Source organism: Schistocerca americana, chromosome X (assembly GCF_021461395.2).
Source record: "Schistocerca americana isolate TAMUIC-IGC-003095 chromosome X, iqSchAmer2.1, whole genome shotgun sequence".
NCBI lineage: Eukaryota > Metazoa > Arthropoda > Insecta > Orthoptera > Acrididae > Schistocerca > Schistocerca americana.
In genome coordinates, this window is record NC_060130.1 from 670,314,640 (window position 1) to 670,340,321 (window position 25,682).

At 40.6% G+C, this 25,682-nt stretch overlaps 1 protein-coding gene across 1 annotated transcript; it reads right to left on the minus strand.

The window, feature by feature from the left end:
- Positions 1 to 1,677: 1,677 nt before the first annotated feature.
- Positions 1,678 to 23,889, minus strand: LOC124555406 (succinate dehydrogenase assembly factor 3, mitochondrial). Its single transcript, XM_047129303.1, has 2 exons — positions 23,480 to 23,889; positions 1,678 to 2,425 (listed from the first exon to the last, which is right to left on the minus strand). The coding sequence occupies exons 1-2, from the start codon at positions 23,651 to 23,653 to the stop codon at positions 2,255 to 2,257; spliced, it is 345 nt and encodes a 114-aa protein (XP_046985259.1). The 5' UTR covers positions 23,654 to 23,889; the 3' UTR covers positions 1,678 to 2,254.
- Between the last annotated feature and the right edge of the window lie 1,793 nt (positions 23,890 to 25,682).

The window sequence follows — 25,682 nt, forward strand, 5'->3', positions numbered from 1 at the left end:
AATTCTGTATGTAATCATTTATTACTTCTAAACTAGTATTCAGTAGTGAGAAGTCACTGAACACTTAGATCAAGACTCAAATACTCTATTTTCTTCAATTTACTTTGAGTGAACAATTTTCTATAGAGGATTACAGGGAATTTTAATAGTCAATTGCAGTCTTTCTCGGCGACACACGATGTTGTGGGTATCTTCTTAGTCTCCAGGGGCTATCCTTTGCACAAGGTTGATGACGAAAAGCATTTATTGCTTGAAAATGTTTCTGTTCCATGACGAATTTTAATTATCATAACATGAAGTAAGTGTAGTTACTGATAACTGTATTTTATTTGTGTGTTTATTTTGGTGTGTGCAGTCAAAGCACTGTGTATGTATTTCGTTTATCGTAACTGTTTCCTGAATCTCTTGCCATTGAATTCTTTGATCTTAACCAGTCTTCCAACATGAAAATGGTCAATGGACTGACTCATGAAGTGAAATCAAACAAAAGCATTAAAAGTGCCCATGCAGAAATCAATCATATCCCCGAAATCATCAATAATGGGATTGAATTATTTGTTCACAATGGAACAAACATTTTACACCAGCTGAGTTACTCGAGACAGGTTATTCACAACGTTGCGAAAATGTATTTCATCGACATTCTACATTTAGTCAAGCTGAAAGCTACAAATGTTCTGACGATGAGAGGTGCCAAGCTCATGGAGGTCTGCAGTCAGTTATTCATAAAGAATGAGAAACAGAAGCACTATATGCTTCAGGTTGTGTCCAAGTATCACCTCAAGTTTCCGGAGTATAAAAAGGACTATGAAATAATTCGGATTTGTAAAAGAAAATTTAGTTTTTTTCATTATATTTGCCTCAATTACTGCATGTAGAAATGTTATACTAATCACAGGCATCACCTGCAGGGGGAACTGCGTGTGCAGAAAGTAAAATTGTGGAGCATCCACAAGACACACAAAATTTTCTCTTATTTACACGTTTCACTCGGCAGACGCAAACATCTTCAGAAAATTAGTAGCCAATGGCCCCACATTAAATTATATAGACTGAATTACTAAAGTTAAAGCAACAAAGTTACTTCAGGGTAGCATTTTGAGATAAAAAATAAATGGGATTTCTTTTGTGCTTTTGTTTCTTCCAAATGTAGGGGCCTAGAGGCAAGGTTTCCGTTTATCCTATGGATTCCAAATTACATAACACACTTTTTTGTGCAATGGAACCAGACTAGGGGTAAGAGAGAGATGATGGAGTGTTTGTGTGTGTTTGTAATGGATGACTATAGGACAAGCTGATGGTGTGGAGGTAACTGCATACTGTCTGGATAGACGAAGCCTCTAATTTGTTCCACAAAAACACTGTATAATTCTGTTGTATGTCTTTGGGATACCTATAAGACATAATTAGTAGGTAGCAGTTATCAGCTGATGTTGACAGTGGGCAACCACTACAAGGCAGAGCTTCACTGTTTCGTGCCTCGTGATTGCTTTTGGAAGTTTGAAATGAAGTCACTGTGGTGTACTTCAAATTGATGGGCAGCTTTACACAGTGACAGCTGTTCTTGCTGTGAAGTGACAATGTGTACAGAGTAATTGCTCAAAATGACCTTCTGACGTGACCGAGTATGACAAACTAGATTGTCCTGTGGTGGTGATGAGGAGGAAGATAAAAAACTTTACTGTTTCATAAAATTTATTATTTTAAGCAGATAACAATGATTGCATAAATAACAACTATATAGGAATTTGAAAACAAAGGCACACTTTTCTTTGTCAGCAAACACTATTCCATGTCAAAATTTCTGGAACAGGCCCTGTCTTCCCTGTAATATTCATAGCAAAGGGATTCTGATCTCCTTTGAGATAACAGATAGATCAAAACAAACATTTCAAGTATTCACTACAGTTGTACTCATGTTAGCATAACATTGAACACTGATGTGAGGGGGATCTCTAAACCTGTTGGCTCTGAGCACTATGGGACTCAACTGCTGTGGTCATAAGTCCCCTAGAACTTAGAACTACTTAAACCTAACTAACCTAAGGACAACACACAACACCCAGCCATCATGAGGCAGAGAAAATCCCTGACCCCGCCGGGAATCGAACCCGGGAACCCGGGCGTGGGAAGCGAGAACGCTACCGCACGACCACGAGATGCGGGCTAAACCTGTTGGTTTATATTATTTGTGGTATACCTCCAGCAGTTCAAATCTTTATAATCACAACCATATCAATGCTAGGCAGTCAACTTATTGATGCTCAACTGCATTTTCTCCTTTCGCAGCAACCATTAGCTCATACAACTGGTATAGCTGGTCATCTCTCATCTGCTCGATGCGGTCCTCATCCAACTGCGCACCGAACTGTTTCATATTAACTCCTTTTAGTTTCAACTGTTCAGCAAGGGAGACAGCATATTTCTGCAATAAAAAAGAGAAGGCCTGCATTAAGTGTCTGTCTCTCTCTCTCTCTCTCTCTCTCTCTCTCTCTCTCTCTCTCTCTCTCTCTGGTACACACGTGCAACAGCACAACCATGTGGGCACAGTCACACAACCTTAATATACAATTGTGATTTATTTAACATCTCAGTAACGGCATTGCAGGATGGAGAGAAAAAGCACTTTAAATGAAACACACTTTTTGTATCGCCACACGATTAGGAAATGGTTGGGTTGGGTTGTTTTGGGGAAGGAGACCAGACAGCGAAGTCGTCGGTCTCATCGGATTAGGGAAGAATTGGGAAGGAAGTCGGCTGTGCCCTTTCAAAGGAACCATCCCGGCATTTGCCTGGACCGATTTAGGGAAATCACGGAAAACCTAAATCAGGATGGCCGGATGCGGGATTGAACCGTCGTCCTCCCGAATGTGAGTCCAGTGTCTAACCACTGCGCCACCTCGCTCCGTCTAGGAAATGGTGAGAGGAGGGTTATTGGAGAACTAAATTAGAAAGTTTCTTCTGGTGCTGATAAGATTCCAGATTATGTATTTGTAAATGAATAAATGTTTTTTAGTTAGATTACAGTGATTGTCTGTCTTACATATTTTGATACAGCCATCGTCAAGTACCAACAGAATATGAATTACAAATTCTATGCTCCAAGTTTTATTACTACAAGAAGATGAATGTGCTGAAAAACTTTAGTAAGGGCATCTGAGTGATTTATACAGGAAACGTTTAGCTAACAGCAACAAGGTTGCACACACACACACACACATATTATATATATATATATACAAAACAAAGTTTCCTTTGTAAACATATCTGAGAAGTCTGCAGCTGACAAGCCCCCTTATACAGACTTCACAACTGATCAGCATCTAGTGGCAAATATCCACACAAACTGAAAATGACAAACCTAAAACCTCTGTTTAAAGGTGTAATTACAATGTGGCAGCCAAGATGATTTCAGCTGTGCAATTTGAGACATGCAATGAGAGCCATAAGTTTGAAGCTGCTTGTGCTACTTTCTATGCAGTGACTTTCAGTCACTCTGTGACGTACATATCCACAAGCTGCCTCCAAAGCAACAAATGGACCACAGGGTGGCAGCCTTTTAAATGTTCCAGTCAATATAAGCAGATTGGGTCATGAAATGACACTTCAGTACAGTGGTAGTGAATGGGGCCTCAGGTTCGCGAACTTTGAGACTAAATGTTCACAGTTGCATTTATCAATTTTATAAACAGATTGAAGTGTGGACAGTGTATTTTGGCTGGTTGATTGATTTGGAGGAGGGGACCAAACAATGAGGTCATCGGCCCCATCAGATTGGGGAACTGCACGAGCCGCGTTTTTGTGGGGGAGAATTTGAAGTTATGGGGAAAATGGATGCAGTGCAAAGGCTCCTATGAGTTGGTGTACAGCAAAGACTACCGATTGGACGCTATCCCAAAGAGAAAAAAAAATGTTGACACAGTAACGACGCCATCTATGTCAAATGCACCCAGTGCAACACTCACAACTACGCAAGAGATGCCACTTTTAAATCTCAGAGTGCCATTGGACGAAGCTGCCCTCCCATCACTCTGTCTCCGAAGAGGGCCACCAAGCGTACATGTCACCAGAAGACACAAATTCACATGACCTCTAAATGGACTTATCAACATCAGTACAGAAGGCTGCAATGAGGGCAATTTATATACATTATCCCGAAACTAAGAAGCATTACTAATATTCAAACACTTATATAAGTGAATAATCATTCTAGGGCATTTGGTTCTGTCAATAAGATTACTATCTTCATATAACTCAGCACTGAAGAAGAACCTACAGCATTCAAAGTCATACACAATTCAATTATTGAGCATACATAGTGTAAATAAAATTATTAATGTGTTACTTTTTTGTAGATGACTGACTGTATGGATTGGCTGCCCAGCTACTGACATCAGTCAACATACAGCACAGGAGCATTCCTTTTGCTCACTAGCCCATTGATTCTGATGAGTAAGAGTGGTAAGACTCAGCATGGAGCCATCCGGAATGCTGTTCTCTTGGACTCATGGGTACCTGAGCGATGTACTAAAACAACCAGATTTGTAGGGAGCCTTGAATGCCCCAGTCATGGAGGGTTGGTAAAATGTGATGGCACCAAGCACTGTTGTACGCCTTATGTAGGTCAAAGAAGACTACAATGAGGTGCTGCCATTAAGTAAAAGCCTGTTAAGACTGCTGTTACCAACCTATGCAGATGTTTGGTTGTGGACTGTCCATCCCAGAAACCACACTGATAGGGGGAACAAAATGGTCTATGACCTGAGAACCTAGCACAGTCGTTAGGCTGTGACCCTTTCAAGTAGTTTTACAGAGCATGTTGATGAGCCTAATAGGTCAGTAGCTGTCGATAAACATCGTGTTTTTGCCAGTCTTATGGATTGGGATGACTGTAGTATTCCACCACTGCGAAGAGAAAATACCTTCTAGCCATAAATGGTTGAAGATTCTGAGTAGATGAATCTTTGAGTAACTTTCAGATGTTGGGTCGTCATGTTATGAATCAAATCAGGGTCTAGGGGTTGTATCATGTGGTCAGAGTGATCAAGAGCCTGAAGCAGTTCCCAGGCAGTGAAAGATTCATTATATAATTTTGAGTGATTTTTTGGGGGGAAAGGGGGGGGGGGTGTTTGAAGGGTAGGTACATGTATTCAACTTTCAGTTTGTGCGTTTGGAGGTTGTGAGGTTAGAAGATGACACCAATGCTGTTGTAAAGTGGATCACAAGTGCTCAACATGAACCCCTGCATCAGTAAAAATACCACCATGAAGAAAGAGACAGAACAGTTGTTGGTTTTTAGTGGGCCAGGAGACTACAGAGCTTAGCCCAAACCTAGGATGAAGACATAAACACATTTCCCCAGTATTCCTTCTTATTGAGTTTAATTAGATGGTGAGTCTTAGAATGAAGCAGTGAGTGTGGTCTGTGAGGGATTTCACTAGGGACATTGGTAGGACCTATGATGATAGTGAATAGTAGTTGCAATGTGTTCAGTTCACCATGACACCTGTCAACTGCAGAGTGGGCCCATAGAAAGGGCATATAGCAGTCCAAGGAGTGTGGGCAACTGCACTGTAGACATCTCCCACAGCTTCTTCAATGCAATCTGACAGAGGGTACTAAGGTGGCAGCAGAGGTATACAACTACAAGTGGGCTCTCCGAAGAGCCAGAAAGTGGTCACTGTCAGAGATCATCATGCAGAGACCATTATATCAAAGCCATCAGATTTGTGGAAGAGATCTTAAGGTTGATAGCAGATGATGTGCTGTGGGTGGCACATAAATTGGTAGGAGTACCATAATTCGGGACACAGAAATCAAGATCAGAAAGGCACTTCTTAATCAGAAGGGCAAATGAAGTGGTGCTTCCCCACAGGAGGTGGTGCATGCTCATATCCCCAAGTAAGAAAAAGGAGAGAGAGTGTTTTGGATTAAGGTAGTCACCCGAAGGTAAATAAGTGTCCAGATTCAAAGTAAATAAATGTTACAAATAGCGATTGCTGGGGTGGTTTGCACTCACACTATTTTTGCTTCCAATGTGTTGCAGTGGGAAATCCGCTCTCTGACAATACTTTAACAAACCTGTATAAAGGCCCCTCCATCCTCCAGATGCTCTCTTGCAGCCAGAACAGTTCCAACAGAACGCATGATAGGAGTGGAAGAATGATCAGCGAATTGCATTTCTTGAGAGCGACACAGATTGAACAAGAAGAAGAAATTAGCTGTTGCAGTTTTTACAGGTGACAGTAATATCCATTGCAGTTCCATTGGATCATCATGTTGAAGGTTTCTTGGGACAACATGGGGGATTTGATGCCTCTGTGCCACTGGATCAACTTCCTCCTGAGATTATTATTCTTTTCTTTCACAACTTTTGACGATGAAATTCTTATGAGGGCTTATTCACTTCAGGTGTAGGAATGGAAGAAGAGCAGAGCCATCCTGGGACACTCAGTCCATGGATCCTTCAGCCACTGGCTGGTGTCATGTCTCTGTATTTAGGATTTCTGGGGAAAGTGTTTCCGAGAGGGAGTCCTGTTACCAGTGAAGGATACTATTTCTCCAGCCGGATGTGGGAAGGGGTTCCCTAACAAGGTGCCAAGTGCAGGAACCACAAAACAGGTTTATTTATGTGACTACTGGATGTCAACATCAAGGAAGTAAGTACGCCACATACTGCTGACGACCTGGCCACAATAGTGCCAAAAGTTGATATCATTTAGACTGGATACAAACAGTCATTATTTATGAGCTTTCCTGGATTTTACTTTCCTTGAGAAGGATAGCACATTTTGGGGATTGGGAGGGAATGTATAGTTATTAGGGGGTTGATTCGTGACTAGGCGAAGGCCCACAGAGCAAATAATACAAAATCACAAAGGGTAAGTAACAATATATGAGATGGAAAGTTGCTACTCACCATATAGCGAAGATGTTGAGTCGCAGATAGGCACAACAGAAAGACTCTCACAATTAAAGCATTCAGCCATTAAGGTCTTCGTCAACAATAGACACACATGCGTGTGCATACATACACCACACACATGCATCTGCACATTCTCCACAAACAATCTTCTTGTAAAATGAATACCTCTACCACTTACAAAAAAACATGTAGCACACTTCTCTATAAATCTGTTTAATAAACCACCTTCCTTGGGACACGAATTCAGGAAAATTTAAAGTGGAACGCCTACAAACTACATCAGTAATAAATTAAGTACATTAAGCTATTGCATTATAATACTGATCTGACGTATATCAATGCAAATAACTTAGATTGATACTACTTAAAGGCACCATCTTTCCTGAGATACGGTATAATGTTTGAGGCAACTTACCGAATAGTATAAACTGTTTCACAGCACTAAATATAATGGTAAGGGCGACTGAAAACCATAAACCGAATTTTAGACACTCCAAATATTACCGTTCCTTTGCTTATATGCACTGATGACAGCATCTACTGGGTATTAAGGTACATCTTCCATACTGATTCCCTCCCTGCTCTCCTGCTCCCTCCCCCCCTCCCAGTTTTGTTGACACTGACATGGGTTGACCAAGTGATGAGATTGTCAACTGCAGAACAGCCTGCTTGAAATCCACACTGTGTAGTGGTTATAAACTGCGAGGCTCTAGTCACCATACCAGCTAGGCATGAATCATATGTTCCACCACCTTCCAAACACAGCTGGTGAGAGAAATGGGGTGGTAGCTAGATGGAAGGTGTTTGTCCTTACTGGGCTTATGTATGGGTATGACTGGCTTCACATCAGCTTCTGGGCAACGTGCCATCCGCCCAGATGCATTTGTACGCATGAAGGAGAAAGTGCTTGCCCACAAGAGAAAGGTGCTGCAACATCTGAATGTTAACATTGTCCGGCCCTGGGGCAGAAGACTGGGAGGAAGTGAGAGCATGATCTGGCTCCTACATAGTAAAAGCAGCACTGTAGCATTCATGAATTTGAGAGGAGAAGGGTATCACCTGAGCCGCCTCCACTCATCTGCGATGGAGGAAGGCAGGGTAATGGAGAGTGAAGCTCAAAATCTTGGCAAAATAGTGGCCTAAAGTGTTGGAGATGGCAATCGTGTCGACAATGACATCATTTGCTATGGTCAGAATGGAAATTGAGGAATGGAGCTTGCTCTCAAAGAGCTATTGGAGGTTGGTCTACATGACGGAAGAGGGAGTGGAACTGTTAAAAAGAACTAGTACATGAAATCCAGCTAGCTTTTTTGCTATCCCAAAGAATGTGATGACAATGTGCAGGAAACTGTTTATAAGAAATGCAGTTCGCCATTGTAGGATGATGGTTAAAAATGTGGAGAGCACGGGAGTCCAAATGGGAATAGGTTTGTGTTGAGTCTGAAAGTAATGTGGGTGCTCCAGTGTTAAGGCAGATGAGGTTGAGTTGATTGAGAAGGTCAGCCAAGAGTGCACACACTGACAGATTCTGGGAGAGCCCGAAAGGGGATGGTGCACATTAAAGTCAACAAGCAACAAAAGGGGTGAGGGAGTTGCCCAATAAGCTGGAGAAAGTCTGCCCTGGTGACATTGATTGACAGATGGGTGTAGACAGTACAAAGAGGAAAGGTGAAGCGAGAAAGGAAAATCCAGCAGCTTGCAGCCGGGTGTTCAGTGAGATAGTCTGGCTATGAGCTTCATCCTGGATGAGCAGGAGAGAAGGGATACCACCTTCGGGATAGGTGGTGTGGAGGTCAAAGTGGACTTGAAAGAAATGTGAGAGGCCGAAAACAAGTGGATGGCACGATTCCAAGAGCAACTGTAATTCCTCCTTGTTGGATCTAATGCCACAAATGTTCCATTGGAAGAGTGTCACAATGGGGAGGGAAAAAATGAAGTGTCACCTTGGTGGCTGCCTTCAAAGACTCACTGCTACAGCACAGAAGCTGGAGGACCTTGCTCCATGACATCTACAGATGCATCAGCATTCTCCCTCGTCAGTCTGTGGATTCCAGGATAGAAAAACAGTTGGCGGTGCGCACCGGCTAAATGGAGGACAGCCGGGTGAGAGTATCCACAGCAACACCGTTGAAGACACTCTCCAAGTTGGCGAAGGAGAAGACCATTTGCCTTCGTCTGATTTCTTGGAGTATCTGCGGTTGGCAGATGAAGACTCAGGTGTCTGTTGGCTGGAGGAATGTAGAAAGTCTTCGCGGGAGTATTCCTTCTGTCCTTTCCGGCCAGCCGGTTGTGTAGCAGGTGATTTCACTGCCGGAGGCGAAAATTTGGTGGTTTGTTGCACAGTTAAAGGAGGAGACGGGGATGCTGTCATGACATTGGGTGATTTTACAATTGCGGCGCTGAATCTAAAGTCAGAAGTCTGTGTGGTGTGTCCTTTGTGGAGCAAGGTGTAGGAAGAACGGTACTGTAAGTGCTAGCCAGTAACTTGACAGTGACAGGACAAGGCACTTTTTCCTTCACCCAGATCTCCCGGATGCCCTGTTCAAGTAGGACATTCTTGAGATGAAGCTCCATGGTCACCACTGCAGTTGACACAGTGGGGAAAAGGATGTGGGCAATTGCTCTTGTGAGCATCCCTAGAACAAGTAACACATTTGGCCAGTTTTCGACTGGACATTTAAGTGTGGTTGTAATGTTGACACTGGTAGCAACGCTTCGGGTTCGGAATGTATGGTCGGATCGTGATGACTTCAAAGCCTGCTTTAATCATTGATGGAAGAACTACTCTATCAAACCATGAAAATAAGAGTGTGTGCAGCCACTACAGATTCATCAACCTTTTTTATCACCCAGTGGACTACAGTGATTCCCTTACCAGAGAAGTAAATTTGGATTTCTGTCTTGGTCAGACAATCGAGCACCCTAGTGTAAATAACACCATGCAAAGAACTCGGTGTTCGATGGGCCTCACCACGAATAGGACAGCCATGGAGGAGCAAAGCTGCAAACAGTTGTTAAACTTGAGAATCAGAATTAGTCTTCAAAAGCGAAGTGACATTGTATAAATAAGAGCAAGATTTCACAGGGCCTGCAATTGCATCAACACATTTCTGAATAATATACGGATTAACCGTAGCAAACGACTGACCATCTTCAGAATGTGAAACCACAAGGAACCAAGATACAGCTGGTAGAGTCTTTGAATCTTTAGCCCCATTTTGTTAACATTTAACAGACGGAGGATGAGATGAAGAAGATATGCCCATAGTGAGAGAATGATCACCAGCATCCCTGATGGCATGCACCTTCCTTCACATCTCCCAAACTCCTGTCAGAGGTACCAACTGGTAATCTGGGAAGGTAACAGCTCAGGCAATCACCCCTGCCTGGGCCTGGCCTGGCCTGTACCAGGGGGTACGTGCAAACCTTACCTGTTGATGCAGGGCTGGGAATTACGCATTAACCAGTCACCTGTTACAGGCCAAATACATGGGCCGGCCTTCAGGAGTGCACAATATGGAAGAAGAAACAAAGAGGAACCTCAAACACTGAAGCGGAGGAAGGATTGGAGAAGGAGAATAAAGAGAGAGAGAGAGAGAGAGAGAGAGAGAGAGAGAGAGAGAGAGAGAGAAGAAAAGATAGTGGAGGGGATCTTCTGGTGTCAGGTTACTGAAAATTCAGAATACATTCCCAAAAATATCCCAGACATGTTGCCTAAGGGAGGGGAAAAGAATAGCAGGATGATAGTCACACAGCACGGAAGGGAAAAGGTGCTGCAAAGGCTGGGGCCCTGTGGTAGCCAAGCACGAACGTACCTAACAGTGGTGAGCCCCTTGGGTGGGGGTGGGGTTATTATGTTGTTTTTGTTGTCGTTGCACTATCACTTGGCTCAAGATTAACTGCCTTATTTATTTATTGTTTTTAAGTCATCAAATTCGGCAGAATTGTGATTCCCACATAGATCTGCAAGTGTTTCAAGAGATATGATCCGTCTTACTGGTATCATGGCCTTTGTAGTTTCTTCCACACTTTGCAAGTTCACTCTCTGTGATCCAAATGTAAATGAAAACAATTTACTTTCTACCTAACATGCCACACAGTGTTATACTATTGCAGGAATTTATTATTTAAATTAGCGATGGCTAAATTTGAACTGTCTGGTATTGTTTTGCTGGAACTTCTCCCAGTTGTTGCCATTACTGTTCAAACAAAGAAGGCATTTCACATGGTTTACAATATATTTCAATGCATTATTTCTTCTTAACTGGGTGAATGGCACTCACTGATCTCAATCAATGTTAAGTATCCAAAAGGCAGTGTTAAAAACAAATCTCAGCTTTAACTTTGCACAACATGAAAAAGTGATCACTGAATAGCATTCTTTCATGTTGTGGACAATAATTCACAAGTGAATGGAAAGGAATAGATTGTCAGTTACTGCATTGTTGTGGAACTTTATTTTAGCCTGTTGGCCAGTCTAACAGTGCCCTGTGGTGGGAAATTCAAACTGTTGAAAGACTAAATGAGCTGCCCCTTCCCTGCTTGTCAGGGTTTGCCGAAGAGGAAACTAAACGTTTTACTTTTGTTAATTTTGTGTGGCTTTTCAGTTCTGAACTATGATTACAAGAATGTAAATTTCTAATATTTCGAGGGTAGCGCAAGGAACAAGTTAGTAGGTCAAGTGGAGGATGTCCATGCTGCCCCCTTCCCCCCAAGAACATGTGTCAGAATCAGAGCTGTTGTGTGTTATGGGTGTATTTAGATAGCTACAGGAATCTTAATCATAGTGTCCAAGTTGTGACAAAGGGTACTTTATGTACTAGTGCCACTTTCCCCTTTACCTGTTCTACTCATAAGTAGCTCATGGGAACAACACTCACTTGGTAAGCCTATGAGTGGGCTCAAATCTCTCTAATTTTATCTTCATAGTCTATCTGCAAGATATACACAAGATGAACTAACTCTTCTGGGAATGCGCGCGCGCGCACACACACACACACACACACACACCACACACACACACACACGCACACACACACACACTCACTCTTTTTACAGCAAAGCACACTGTAATGCAAAATTTGTGTCTTGCAGCATCTACCAATGGAGTTGGCTAAGCATCTCCATTACACTTTCACGCTTACTAAATGAAATTGTAACTTTGTTTTTCAACAACACACAGTTCTTCATTGCACACTTGACCGTAACTAAGCAAAACCACCATGTAAGTACACATGTTTCAGAGCTAACTACTCATACAACTCAGATAAAAATTCTCTTCTAAAATGTGATTTAAATTAATAATTACAGTTCACAAGTGAAGCATATTTAAGGTGAACAAATTTACAATTGTACAGCCGGTATCTACTTTTAAATATGTAATTATGATAATCATGTTTGTGTGATTGATAAATCTGATATCACCACCACTCTCATCCTCACCAACACCACCATCTCAAACACACAACTCAATATAGTGGTACAACTACAAGTGCTGCACCATTTTCCATTTCATGAGAGTGTGGCATGCTACATGTCAGCTGGCAACATTGCTCTATTTTACTATAATACATCAGTCATGAAGTAATATTAATGGTTCAAGTGGTACTGGTTGATTTGCAGGTGGATTTTCCATTGCCCATATTCGACAATTCTGTGTATTGACATGCCCTATCAGATGGAAGTGGGCTTTGTTTGTCTGCAAAATCTTCCATGGCCAATCATTGTCCACTTCCATGCGAGCAAGAAATTCTATACCTAAGGTATCTCTAGCTGGCAGGTTAACAGGAAGCAACTCGTGCACATGTGTAATTTTGAATGGATAGCAAAGAAGCGTGTTTTGTATGATTTTACACACTGTGCTCGTGGGTATGTCCAATGTTCAGGCAATTTTTCGTGCACTACACGTTCGCACACCACACCAGTCTCCTCCTGCATTGCTGTGGCTGCTACTTCCACTGACATCAAATCAATTTGTTTCCTCCCTTTACCAGGTTGTGCACCAAAAGAAGCCGTCTTTTCTAATTTCTGAATCATTTTCTCCCAACCCATGGCAGTCACTGGACCAACGCTGTTTTTGAAACCCTTCAGTGTCCGGAACTTCTGCAGAGCGACTTGTACACAGTCATCATTCTTATAATACATCTTTACAAGCAGAGCGCAATCCTGCATCGAGGCAGTCATGGCAAACATCGCGCAGATGCTAAAGGAGGAAAAGCTGTGTACCCGATGTGTTTATACCAATGCGCATGACAGGTGTTTTCATTTACATATTCTGACACATACAGTGCCATCTATTGATCAATTTTCACACTATTTTTTCTTCTGCCATACATTTTCCTCCTCCTCTGATGATATTCAGCTGCAATTTGACGTCATTCAGACCAGTGGTGTTATTTATACAGCGTTTTGAAAGTTTAATTATAATCACCTTGCATATCAGGGTTGCCGCAAGTTTACCCAAGTGAAATTCCCTGATTTTTCCCTGATTTCCGAACAAGTATTAGCATTATTCCCTGACAAATTTTGAGATCAAGAGTAACTAAAGATATAAATTGACAAAAGAATATAAGGACTTCTTTATTTCCAAACGTGTGAGCAAAAATATTAAGTACTTATATCAAGTTCTTTCGTAATGAACTGTTTTCAAGATGGAGAAAGCAAGAAAGAAATGATATATCATGTTTCATTATGACCACTGATTTTATGAAAAATATGCATTTTGTTGGAGCTGCAAGACAGATTTAAAATACCTTCACTGATTTCAGAAATAACCTCAGAAAAAAGTAGGCCTCTTGAAAGATGCATAAGGCTTGGAAGAGCTGTGTAAACCAACACTAGGTGACTGCCAATAAAATGTTGGTTCTACTATGTTCGTTGTTGTCAGTTATTACCCACTGTGTTATGTCTACTATTTTACAGGTATTTTGCGATTTTTCTTTCAAGACACACACAAGTACACAGCATAAAAACTCTCAGTGACTGACCCAATTTTCTTCTTCTTATCATCCGTACTTTCTAATATATAAACTACTTTCAAAGTGCCAGAATGTACTAGAATAAACAGAATGTCTATAAAATGCCACACTGCACAATGTACTTGTGATGTGAGAGTCACAATTCCTGAAATTCACCACCTGTGGCCTCTGGCCTGCCCAGGAGCACCACAGTCCTGGGTCCATGCATAAACCACGAAAATGCACTGCATTATACTACACACAGAAACACACAGACTGCGGGCAAATTGATGAGACTAGATCCGACGGACAGGGCCTGCACATTAGTGCGAACCAAATGGCTTCAGATCGGCAGGCCCAGTCTGTTAGAGATACCCGCAGGAATGACCTGCGGTTTTGGCCTGTCATGAAAGTCCACTCATGTGGCCAGCTATTCACATGTCACAGACATTATGTTGATGAAATAGACCATGGTGATCAATTCATGCTACAGGTAAGTTGCACAAATACTCTGAGAATCAGTACGAATGAGAATAGGTTGTTACTCACAGTAAAGATGATTGCTGAGCCGCAGACGGGCACACAGAAAATAATCACACTCTCACAACTAAATTTTTGGCCATAACCTTCATCAGAGAACGACAACACACACAAATTCATACAATCACTGAGACAACTTGTGCATACATGACTGCCGTCTCTGGCCACTGTGTCAACTGTCTCCGAGAATCAGATCCAAACAAACCACTCCTCACACCTCCCTGTCTCTCGTCGGCAGCTGCTAAGCTAGCTGAAAGAAGTGGTGGCAGCACTAATTGCAAGCTGGGTGGAATGGTAGAAATAGGAGAAGGAGTTAGAATAAGAGAGTAGGGAAGTGGTGCACGTACTAAGCTGCACCCAGCCACCAACGGTGCATGACATCACATTAAACAAACCATTACATCTACTGAGACAAAAATGAGATTTTTACAGTTTTTTTTCTTCAAATTTCCCTCATTTCCCTGACACGTTTGAAATTCCCTGAATTCCAGAACATGTGGCAACCCTGGTATATATGCAAACTGAAGCAATTATAGTCAGTGATAGTCTTTTAACTTCTGTGGGTGTATTGCTGTGGTTTAATTGGTTGGCATGTTGAAAGCTAGTCTCCAGGTTAAACTCCCAGTCTGCCACACAATTCTGTCAAAATAAACAATGTAAACTCCACCAAAAGAATTTCATCCCATATTCTCACGCATTGCAAAATGGCAGAATGACTTACACAGTGATGATGATGCACTAAAAATTGCCAAAAGCATCACAGTGTAATTTTTAAGATTTAGCAGACTGTTAGGTAGAATATGACATGCATCTTGTGAAGTTGTACAATTTCCTTAAAGGTGGACATATGATTGCACTGTGAGCTGCCTTTTGGAGGACCCTCAGGAATGCAAACTGAAAATTTTGACTAAGTGTAAGACTTCAGACATCTGGAGTATTCATTTCAAAGTTCGTTTTCTCATTGTACTGCTTTGATTTTTCTCCTCAGGTACCTAAATCAGTTTCCTTATCTATGTACAAAAAGTAACAACTAATAGTATTTGCCATATAAATACTCTATTATGTGATGTTCCCAATCTTGTTAATATAAATACTACCAACATTCTGTTAAGCTGCTTTCCCTATCTTTGTTAACGAAATCCCATACTGATTTAATTTTCTTCTGCAGTAGCTAAAGTTATGAAGCCCTAAACGTCTGCCCATCATTTGTATCTGCTCCAGACTTTCTCGGGAAAACTTAATAATTCCATGGTTTGCCAACCTTCTATTGATCACATTCTGTGTGCTTTCTGGTGTTTCAAAGCTGCCAGTGATGTAAAATGACATATAATTTAAGTCAAAAGCAGGTGTTTTGTAGAATGTTGTGGCCCAACTAAACACTACTCTAGAAGTTTTTTGACCAACAGTGGACAAGTGGGTAAAAGTATGTGCAACATGACAAAGACTGCTTTGAATGAGATTACAGTTTCAGACCTCTAAATATGTAGAAGCTTTTTGCCATATAACAACTGTTTATTAACTGATTCATCTCACGTTTCATGATCATTGGTTGCTTGCTACAGGTATTAACGATTGTTTACTGTTTGCAGATCAGTAACAGATTATACAGGGTGACAAACACTAAAGAGGCCCAACAAACAAAAACATTTGCCTATGCAATATTGTTCTACAAGAAACACATATTCTTAGACAAAATAGTGATATATTGTCACTAAACACTGAGCCCCAGTGACAGGGACTTTTGGAAACACACCGTTCTGTCAAACAACGTTTAAGAGTGCACAGTGTTGCCACGTCAAACGTCACAAATTACATTTTCAGCAGAATTGCTACGCATGTTTGTGGGGCCTTTTTCGAGTGGGCACCCTGTATTTTGCCAAGTTGAAAAAGTTCATTTCTTCACACACATTTTGTAATGCTTTTGTTTTGCTTTGGCAGTGTCATGAGAACAAAATAGTTTTAGTTTTAGGGTAATAGCTAATGATAGTAGACTGACATTTACGTAATGTGATACAGTGTTCAATTTTTCCATGACAAGGAAAATTATTTACTTGCATACAGTGATTCATATACAATAAGGATGTTTGTATTCACTTTATAGAAGCGTGTTGCCCTTTGTAGGCAACACCAGAATGTTGGTAAAGGAGTGACAGCATTAATGCTATTTAATGGCTGGTGTATTATAGCAAAAAAGAGCAATGATGCCAGCTGATACGTAGCATGCTGCAAGTTTATGAAACGGAAAATTGTGCACTTGTAGTTGTACCACCATCCTGATGTGTGGGCTAGAGTTGGTAATGTTGGTGAGAATGAGAGTGGTGATGGTAGAAGATTTATCATTCACACCAACATGACTATTACCATTAAATATTTAAAGATAGGTACTGGCTGTACAATTGTTGATTTGCTAACATTAAAAATGCTTCACTTATGAACTGTTGTTATTGAATTAAATCGCCATTTTAGAACAGAATTTGCATCTGAGTTGTGTGAGTAGTTACCTCTCAAACATGGAATATACTTACACTGTAAATTCACTCAGTTACAGTCAAGTGTGCAATGAACTATGTATCTGTTGACTCTAAAGACAAAGACAATTTAGTAAGCACGAAAGTGTAATCATGATGCTTAGCCAATTCCAGTAGCAGATGCTGCAAGACATTTACTGCTAAAAATTCAACAGTTTGAATTTCCCACCACAGGACACTGTTAGACTGGCCAAAAAAGTTCTACAGCAATACAATAGTTAACAGCCAGTTCCTCTCCATTATTGCTCACAACATGATTGCTATTCAGTGATTACTTTTTCACACTATGCAAAGTTAAAGCTGAGATTTGTTTTTAACACTGAATTTTTGTTTCACTTGTCCAATTAAGAAGAGATTATGCATTGATACATATTCTAAACCATGTGAAATGCCTTCTATAAATGAAATAAGTATCTGAACCTTAATGACAGCAAATGGAAGAAGTTTCAATAAACCATTACCGGCACTGTAGAAAGGTAGCAACCACTAATTTCACTAATTCATTCTCACAATAATATAATTCTGTGTGGAATGGTAGATACAAAGTAAGTTGTTTTCATTTATATTTGGACCACAGAGTGTGAACTTGCAAAAACAAATACCTTAAAACAGAAGTGAGTGACGAAGAAACTGCAGGGGCCATGATACTAGTGAAACAACATATCTCTTAAAACTGTTGCAGATCTATATGGGAATTCCAGTTCCTCTGAACTTGACAGTATAAAAATAATAAATAAATTAGGCAGTTTATCTTAGGCCAAGTGACAGAATGCAACAACAACATAATAAAAAGGGGAAATACGGAAGTGTCCGATCCCACCCGTCTGCTTTGACCCATGACGTCACAAATATGGCGGAAACAAAAACACACACACACTTTCCACAAGAAGCCTAACGACACTAACGGGACAAGTGCGGGAAATGGGGTGTTTTGGGTGGGGGGCAAACTAAATATAAACAAATTTAGACGCCTTGCGTAGCTACAACGTGTAAGTGAAGACAGCCATGCATGAATACCCACCCACCTCCCCAGGGGTCGTAACCCCTGCAACCCATAGAAGATAAAGATGCTTCAGTAGCTGATTAGTGTTTTTTGTCTTAAAAAAAAAATCTAACGGGATAGAACAAACAGATCAGAAAGATAAATATAATAAACTAAAACAGAAATTCGAGGAAACAGATAATTAAAATAAGTAATAAGTGTTTTTAAAGAAAAAAATCTCACGAGATAGAACGAACAGATCAGAAAAGTAAATAAAATAAGATAAAACAGAACTGGAGACAGCCACACTCAAAGCAAACTCCGCGCCGTCATGACGTCACACACGACAACACCCTTACGTCACGGGTCAAAGCCGACGCGTTGGATCGGACGCTTCTGTCGACCCTAAAAAGGTTACCACATCTAAAATACACTGCTCTGCAAATCTTTAGGATGAGACAGATAAAGGCAACATGGTAACTACTCAATGGAAATGAGTAGAAGTGTGAGAGTATGATGCCAGAGGTCTCTGTCATACACAGAAAGTTGTACGTCAAACGGTCTGAGGTCAACATGACTATGGCAGCAAATGGAGCTGGCTCAACACTACCAAGCAGTTGAAGGAACAGAAGAAAACATTGTGTGTCAATCAGCAAGCAGTTACAGTGCTCTATGATGGTGTTCATTATTACAAAAGGACCCAGAGCAAACATTCTGAATACTTCATACCGGAAAGAATTATCAGAAAACTGGAAGGAAGATGAAGTGTGACAAATGTAGCCCAGTAGTTTGGTATTTCTCGCAGCACTGTTTTACATGCACGGGGAGCATTAAAAATACCAGGCATTGCAAAGGGACTGGGAGAATGACGAGTGGGGTAGCATGCAAACAGGAGCATATTCAATCTCAGTTGTGATTCTTGATATAGCCTGTCTTCATATGGCGAGGTTTGCTGAATGCGCGTAATGACAAGCAAATCATTTAATATGGTTCACTCACCGGTCAATCTTATTGTGATGCTGTGCTCCTTTCCCATCTGCATTCTTTCAGGGGTGCATGCAGTCTGGACTATTTTTATGGATTACAATGCATAATCACATAAAAAGAGCAGAGGTGGAGGATCTCTTGGAACAAAAGGATATTCAGCAAATCGACTTGCCTGCCTGTTCCTCGACTTTAATCACAGTGAACAGGTGTGGCATTTATTGGGGAGACATATTGTAGCATATCCACATGCACACACCACCATCCAGCCATTGTCAACTCCAGACAGTGAGGAATGGCATGTCCTACCAGAAGTGCTCCTTACCAATCTTACAATCAGCATGGGAACACACCACAGAATATGGAATGCTGTCCATGGCAATCACACATACCTTAAGCCAAGTAATAGTAATAGAACACCAACACTGCAAAAATGTTATCACAGCCAAAATACACTGCTCCACAATATATTAGGAAGAGATGTATAAAAGTAACATAGCATGTTAAGTACTTCATGGAAATGAAGTAGAAATGTGGGAATATGTTGCCAGAGGTCTCTGTCATGCACAAAAAGTTGGATGTCATATGGTCTGAAGTCAACGCGACTACAGTGCCAATGTGGGACTGAAGGAAGAGGAAAAAAAAAAGAATGTATCACTCTCCAAGCAATTATGGTGCACTGCAAAGATGTTCCTTATTAAAAGAAGGGCCCAGAGACAACATTTTGATGATTTCATACTGGAAAGAGTCATTGGAAAACTGGAAGAACGACAAAGTGTGACAAGTGTGGCCCACCCTATTAAGAACTGTGGCCTACATTTTGTAATATCAAGGGAACCACTATAAATCATGGTGATTTTAGTTTAATTACTGTCTCTGAATAAATGTGTCATTTTTGTTCATCCCTCTGTATATTACTTTCAGCTACCTTCGGTAATTATTGTAGCAGTTTTTTCTGTGTATGATTCATTGAGATACGTTACTTGGCAGTGACACTCTATGCAAATTTTATATGCCTACTAGTTCCGGAGATATGGGGATACTGAAAGTATGCTTGATGCCACAAAAAAAATTATTCATATAGTTAAGAGAACGATAATTCTTTTGTGATGGAAGAGTGGAATTTAATAGTAGGGAAACGAATGAAAAGGCAAGATGTCCATTAAAATTTTTCACATATTATAATTTCCTCATTGCTAACACTTGATTTAAGAATAATCAAAGAAGATAGTATATGTGGACGAGACCTGGAGATTCCAGAAAGCTTCAGACGGATTATGTAACTATAACAAAAGAATTCTGAAAAAAGATGTCAAGTCCTCAGACATTTCCAGTGGCAGATGTGGATTCTGATCATAATTTGTTGATTGTAGAATGAAGATTAAAACTGAATAACATGAGGAAAGGTAAGAAATTAAGGTATGGGACCTGGCTAAATTGAAAGAGCAAGATGTTGAGAGTTTCTGAGGGAGTATTAGGCAATAATTGACTGAATCATGGTGAAGTCAACACAATAGAAGGGGAATGAGTAACTTAAAGAGATGAAATAGATAAAAGACATGGCCCAGTAGAAATTATTGTATAACACAAGAGATACTGAATATTACTGACAAAAGGAGAAAGTCTAGAAATGTCAAAACACGAGGCAACGCTGACATTGTAATTTGGTTAGAGATGGGAAAAAAAATGCTGGCAGGTCAGTTTTATTATCATTTTTGTTATTTGAGCAGCAAAATTGCTAGTGGTGGCCAAAGTAATGATGATATAAAATTCATGCTAGTAAAACAGCAGAAAGAAAAGTGTTGCAAAAAATGATGTATTTGTTAATGTTTAACATAAATTTGTATTAGAAGTCTTTTGTAAAGGTATTTTTCTGTAGTGCAGCCTTCTACAAAAGTGAACAGTACAGTTCAGGTATGAAAGGAATAGAACTGCTTGATGTGTGGTGCTACAGAAAAATGTTTAACATCTGATGAGTAGATTAGATAACTAGTGAGATGGTTTCGATTTGAGTTGGGGAAAACTAAAATTCATGACTACTTTACTTTAAAGGTTCAGTCGATAGATGCAGCCTGTTAAGTATCAAGGAATCGTCAATCAGTTAATTGAGGAATGAGTGCAGGATAAAAACTGTAAAGGAAAACTAAGGCTCGAATACATGTAAGTACGTTCAGGTAGTTAAACAGAGATGAAGAGACTTGCACTGGACAGACTTGTGTGGAGAACTGCATCAAACCAGCCTTTGAACTGAGAAAGAAAACAACTGGCAGAGTAATCTTTTCCAGCATTAAAGGTTTATATAAATGGATATCACTGGAACACATACTGAAATGTGATATAGCTGATTCCAGTCTGGATATAATGCCAGCAAACTGTTGACAAAAACAGGTCCAGTGCTTCTGTGCTAAGCTAATATTACAGATGAAACAATACAGCCCATTGTGACAATGGGAATTAGGGATAGAGCTTAACAGACTGTCAACGAAGAGGTCATTATAGATGGAGCACAAGCTCATATAAGACAAGGTTGGAAAGGAAGTTAGCCATGACGTGTGGAACGAACTCATATTTGCCATTTAACTGATTTATGGAAACAACGAAAATGCAAATCTGGACAGCTGGATGGGAGATTTGAGTCCCCCCTTCTCCCCAATGCAAGTCCAGTGTCTTTACGTTGGTGCCAGCTCCTTCAACATGTCCACGTGAACAAAATTATAGTTATTTTAAGAAATACATCAACCAACCACTTTTTTGTGCGTTTGTATTTATGTCAATACGTGTTTTGGGCTTTCACCCACCTTCAATTGGGGTAATACATATTTGAATGTTCAGATAGTGCTGTGTTAAAACACTACTGCAATTTAGCTGCTGCAGCTAGCTTTCTACTCTACGGGTTAGTTACGTTATGCAGTGGGCCTTTTCTCTCACATTTTCAGCTCATTTGACTTCTTTTCTTGAGGTCAATGTAATTCTGATTTCTAGTCATACAAGAGTGGACATTGCTGTACATAGATATCTCTATGCCATTTTAGCTGCTTAGGCCTATTGCTGGTAGTGTTATCTGAGTTTGACAATTACTTCTCTGTGTTGCAATTTTTGCATAGGTACTTTTGTGTTCACAAGTATTTCATATTACAGGGGAAAACTTTGCAACCTCTTATCAGTAATATTACTGGGCTCACATTAAATTTACTTTCAAGTAAAAAAAAAATGGTTCAAATGGCTCTGAGCACTATGGGACTCAACTGCTGTGGTCATAAGTCCCCTAGAACTTAGAACTACTTAAACCTAACTAACCTAAGGACAGCACACCACACCCAGCCATCACGAGGCAGAGAAAATCCCTGACCCCGCCGGGAATCGAACCCGGGAACCCGGTTTCAAGTAACCTACTGATGTTCTGTTTCAACTAAATATCTAGTTATTTCAATTTCTGTTTACTGCTTTTACTTTCCTTAGTACATCAATCAGCTTCTCACATCCACTGAGGGATAAATAATAAAAAAAGTATTTGCTATTTATGTTGGTTATGATGATATTAAATTAACTCTAATTTATGGACATTGGATTTAATATTGTCTTAAGAAAAACCGATTAAAAAGGAGGAAAAAAAAACTATAGAAACTGGGCAACATTGCCTATATCAGCAGCAATCTCACGTTATATTTCCCAACAATCTATGTTCCTAATACTTTGAGTATTGTCTAGCTCGCATTAATGAAGCTTAAAATTTTCTGCTTGAGTTTCTGAGCTGTGCAAGATATTTGTGTCATAAGGCAGCGTCAAGATAAGATGATAGACGCGCATGTCTGTAAATTCAGCTTTTACTTACGACACAGGTACTAAAATATTAAACTACTTGACTCTGGAAATTTACGCGAGCTATTAGAAAACAAACTGGTACCATCCATATTAACTGTTCATTCAAAACTGCCTCACAAACACATCTTAAAATCACATCAATTTAACATTAATTTCTTATGTCCAACCAGGAACAAAATCCAATCCAATACAATGTAAATCATTCCGAGGTAGATTAACAAACTGGACAGAACGGAGGACAAATAGCTACTACCAGAACCGCCAATATGTATACTTACAACTCAAATTTTTTTGCCAACTACTTCCAGTCGATAGATGTATCACAAATTTATAGTTTATTTCATTCACACTATCAAAATTTTCCATTATATGAAAAAGAAGAGATGCAGAACAGAACACGAAAAACATCCCAGAAGATATGGATAACTATAATTACTTGAGGAAAACTGTGAACGTCTAGTTGCAGTTGAGACTACAAAAAATATTTTTCATAACCTGAAAGAGCATGACATGCATTCATAGGCTACTGATAAATACCACAGTTTTAAATAACTAATGTTCAAATATTGGTGCTAACTTGTATTGCGACTCATAACCACGATTTTCCATAAAACACGAGCAAAACCTTTTGATTCCGTTATGTCGATCAGAGGATAATATGGTTTCTACAAATGTGGATTCAGATATTTGCAATGTGAATAGGATTTGAATTCAAACTGGAAATGCTGATTGACAAACTTACCGTCCATTCGGACATAAACAATTCGGTTTCATGTGGAGTACAGCTTTTATGTCTCTTGAATTCATCTCGGACATAACCATTTCCTATAATTTGCAGTTCCTTTGGTAATCCTCTGTGCAACTTTAGTATCGCTTTGTAAAGAAATCGTACATTCCTAACGTGTACCAACTCCATCTACGAACTTTCACACACATTCATACACGGCACACGCTAGCTTCTCAGGTGTAGCGTCGATTTTTAGCACAATGCGCATGCGCATCAAATTTTAATCTTTTTGGTCCTTTTTAGTATACGTGGATCATCTGCAGCTCTTACGAATGTATTCCGGTCGCTCATGTAAGGAGCTCGTATGAAGTTTAAGAACGAAATTTGACTCGTGCCTACAGTTCTTGAATAACGATTCCATTTCGTCCCTCGGGGCTAGAGAATTGTTCGATACGAGCCGTCTGCTTTGACCCGTGACGTCATGGGTGCTCTGACGTCACGTTTTGGTGCGTATTTTGAACAGAATCTTTGTTTGGCCTTACATTCAATCGATTATAACCTCGTTGATTTGTAGGGATGTTAATGTTGGACTTATATCAGACACAAAATTCTGTCTTTGGTGCATGCGCGGCGCGAGATTTGTAATCAGCTTTCCATTTATTGGTAGCATTGCGAAAAATGGAGGCAGTTGCTGCCCCTAGTTCTGCTCCTGATTTTGAAGATGATGGACAGTAATGGGTGTGCAGAACCACGCATTCCTCACGTTCGCTTCACTGCTGTGAAACTGGCGGAAGAAATGAGGGATCCGATGAATATTAAGACTATTGGCAATAAGTAGAATCTCATCGGTAATTATGATACATGTTGAGTTTGTGGTTGAGAGATGTTTGGTTGGTTGGTTTGGAGACTAAAGGGACTAAATTGCGTGGTTATCAGTCCCTTGTTGGGAGAGGAAATCATTAAAGGTTTCCAAGAAACGGACCAGGGATTTATATATGTGGCGGTGTTCGAAAGATCGTGCGTGGCAATCTGTGCGTCGAGGGACTTGATTTGAGAAATCAACGCTACGTGTGAAAGCTACTTCATTGCTTTCTTACTTTTTGTTTTGTTTCAGATCTCCTATTTGGCTTGGCTTGTTGCCTACGAAAGTGAGACAAACCGCAAAGCAGTTGTAGATTGGTTTTTGTTTTGATGGGACACTTGTTCAATTTTATTTATTTTATTGCGAAAAGAGGCAAAACTGATGGGCCGGGGGTTATTATAGATTTTGCCGACTCACAATTTGCAAAAATAAAAAGTAGGAGGGATGGTATGCTGTCGTTGGACCATATATGTGGGGGTGGGGGCGGTTGTTTCAGGTAACAGCTATTCTCCAGACATGTTTTTTAAAGTGTGTGTTTTGTGTATGGAACCAGGGACCTAGAAACGACGGAGAGGCTTCGTCCCGCTGTAGCCCTCAGTGGCACACAACCCCAAACAGGCCACAACAGTCCACCCACCCCATCGCGCCCCACACCAAACTCAGGGTTATTGTGTGGTTCGGGAACGTCTCATACCAGACGAGTGTAACCCCAAATGTTCGCGTGGTTGAGTAATTATGATGTACGCGTACGTGGAGACAGTGTTCGCGTAGCAATCGCCCACATAGTGTAACTGAGGCAGAATAAGGGGAACCAGTCCGCATTCGCCGAGGCAGATGGAAAACCTCCATAAAAACCATCCACAGGCCAGCCGGCACACTGGACCTCGACACCAATCCGCTGGGCGGATTCGTGTAGGGACCGGCACGCCTTACCGCTCAGGAAGCAGCGCGTGAGACCGCACGGCTAGCCGGGCGGGCTTGGTTTTTAAAGTACTGAAAGATAGGACAGCCGGTACTGTGTTTCGATTAGTAAAAACGTAAATGGCAGAGGGGTTAACAGTCAGAGGGCTGGGTTAGTTATAAGGGGTTAGATGATGTTGAGTATACGCATTTATTACCCAGCCACGATACTGTTGCACTTGGCCTCTCGTGGCTGTTATCAGAAACATGCGGTGACATTACGGTAATCACGTGACATTGGTGACTGAGGAAAGTTCATCGTGCTGCGAGTCATTTAAAGAGAGTTATGCACATATTGGCAAGTGGTTCAACGTGTCCACGTGAAACATTACTATAAAGACCCCTACTCTCTCACTCTCTATTCGTGTAGTCGGTTCCGACTCTCCCTGATCTCAT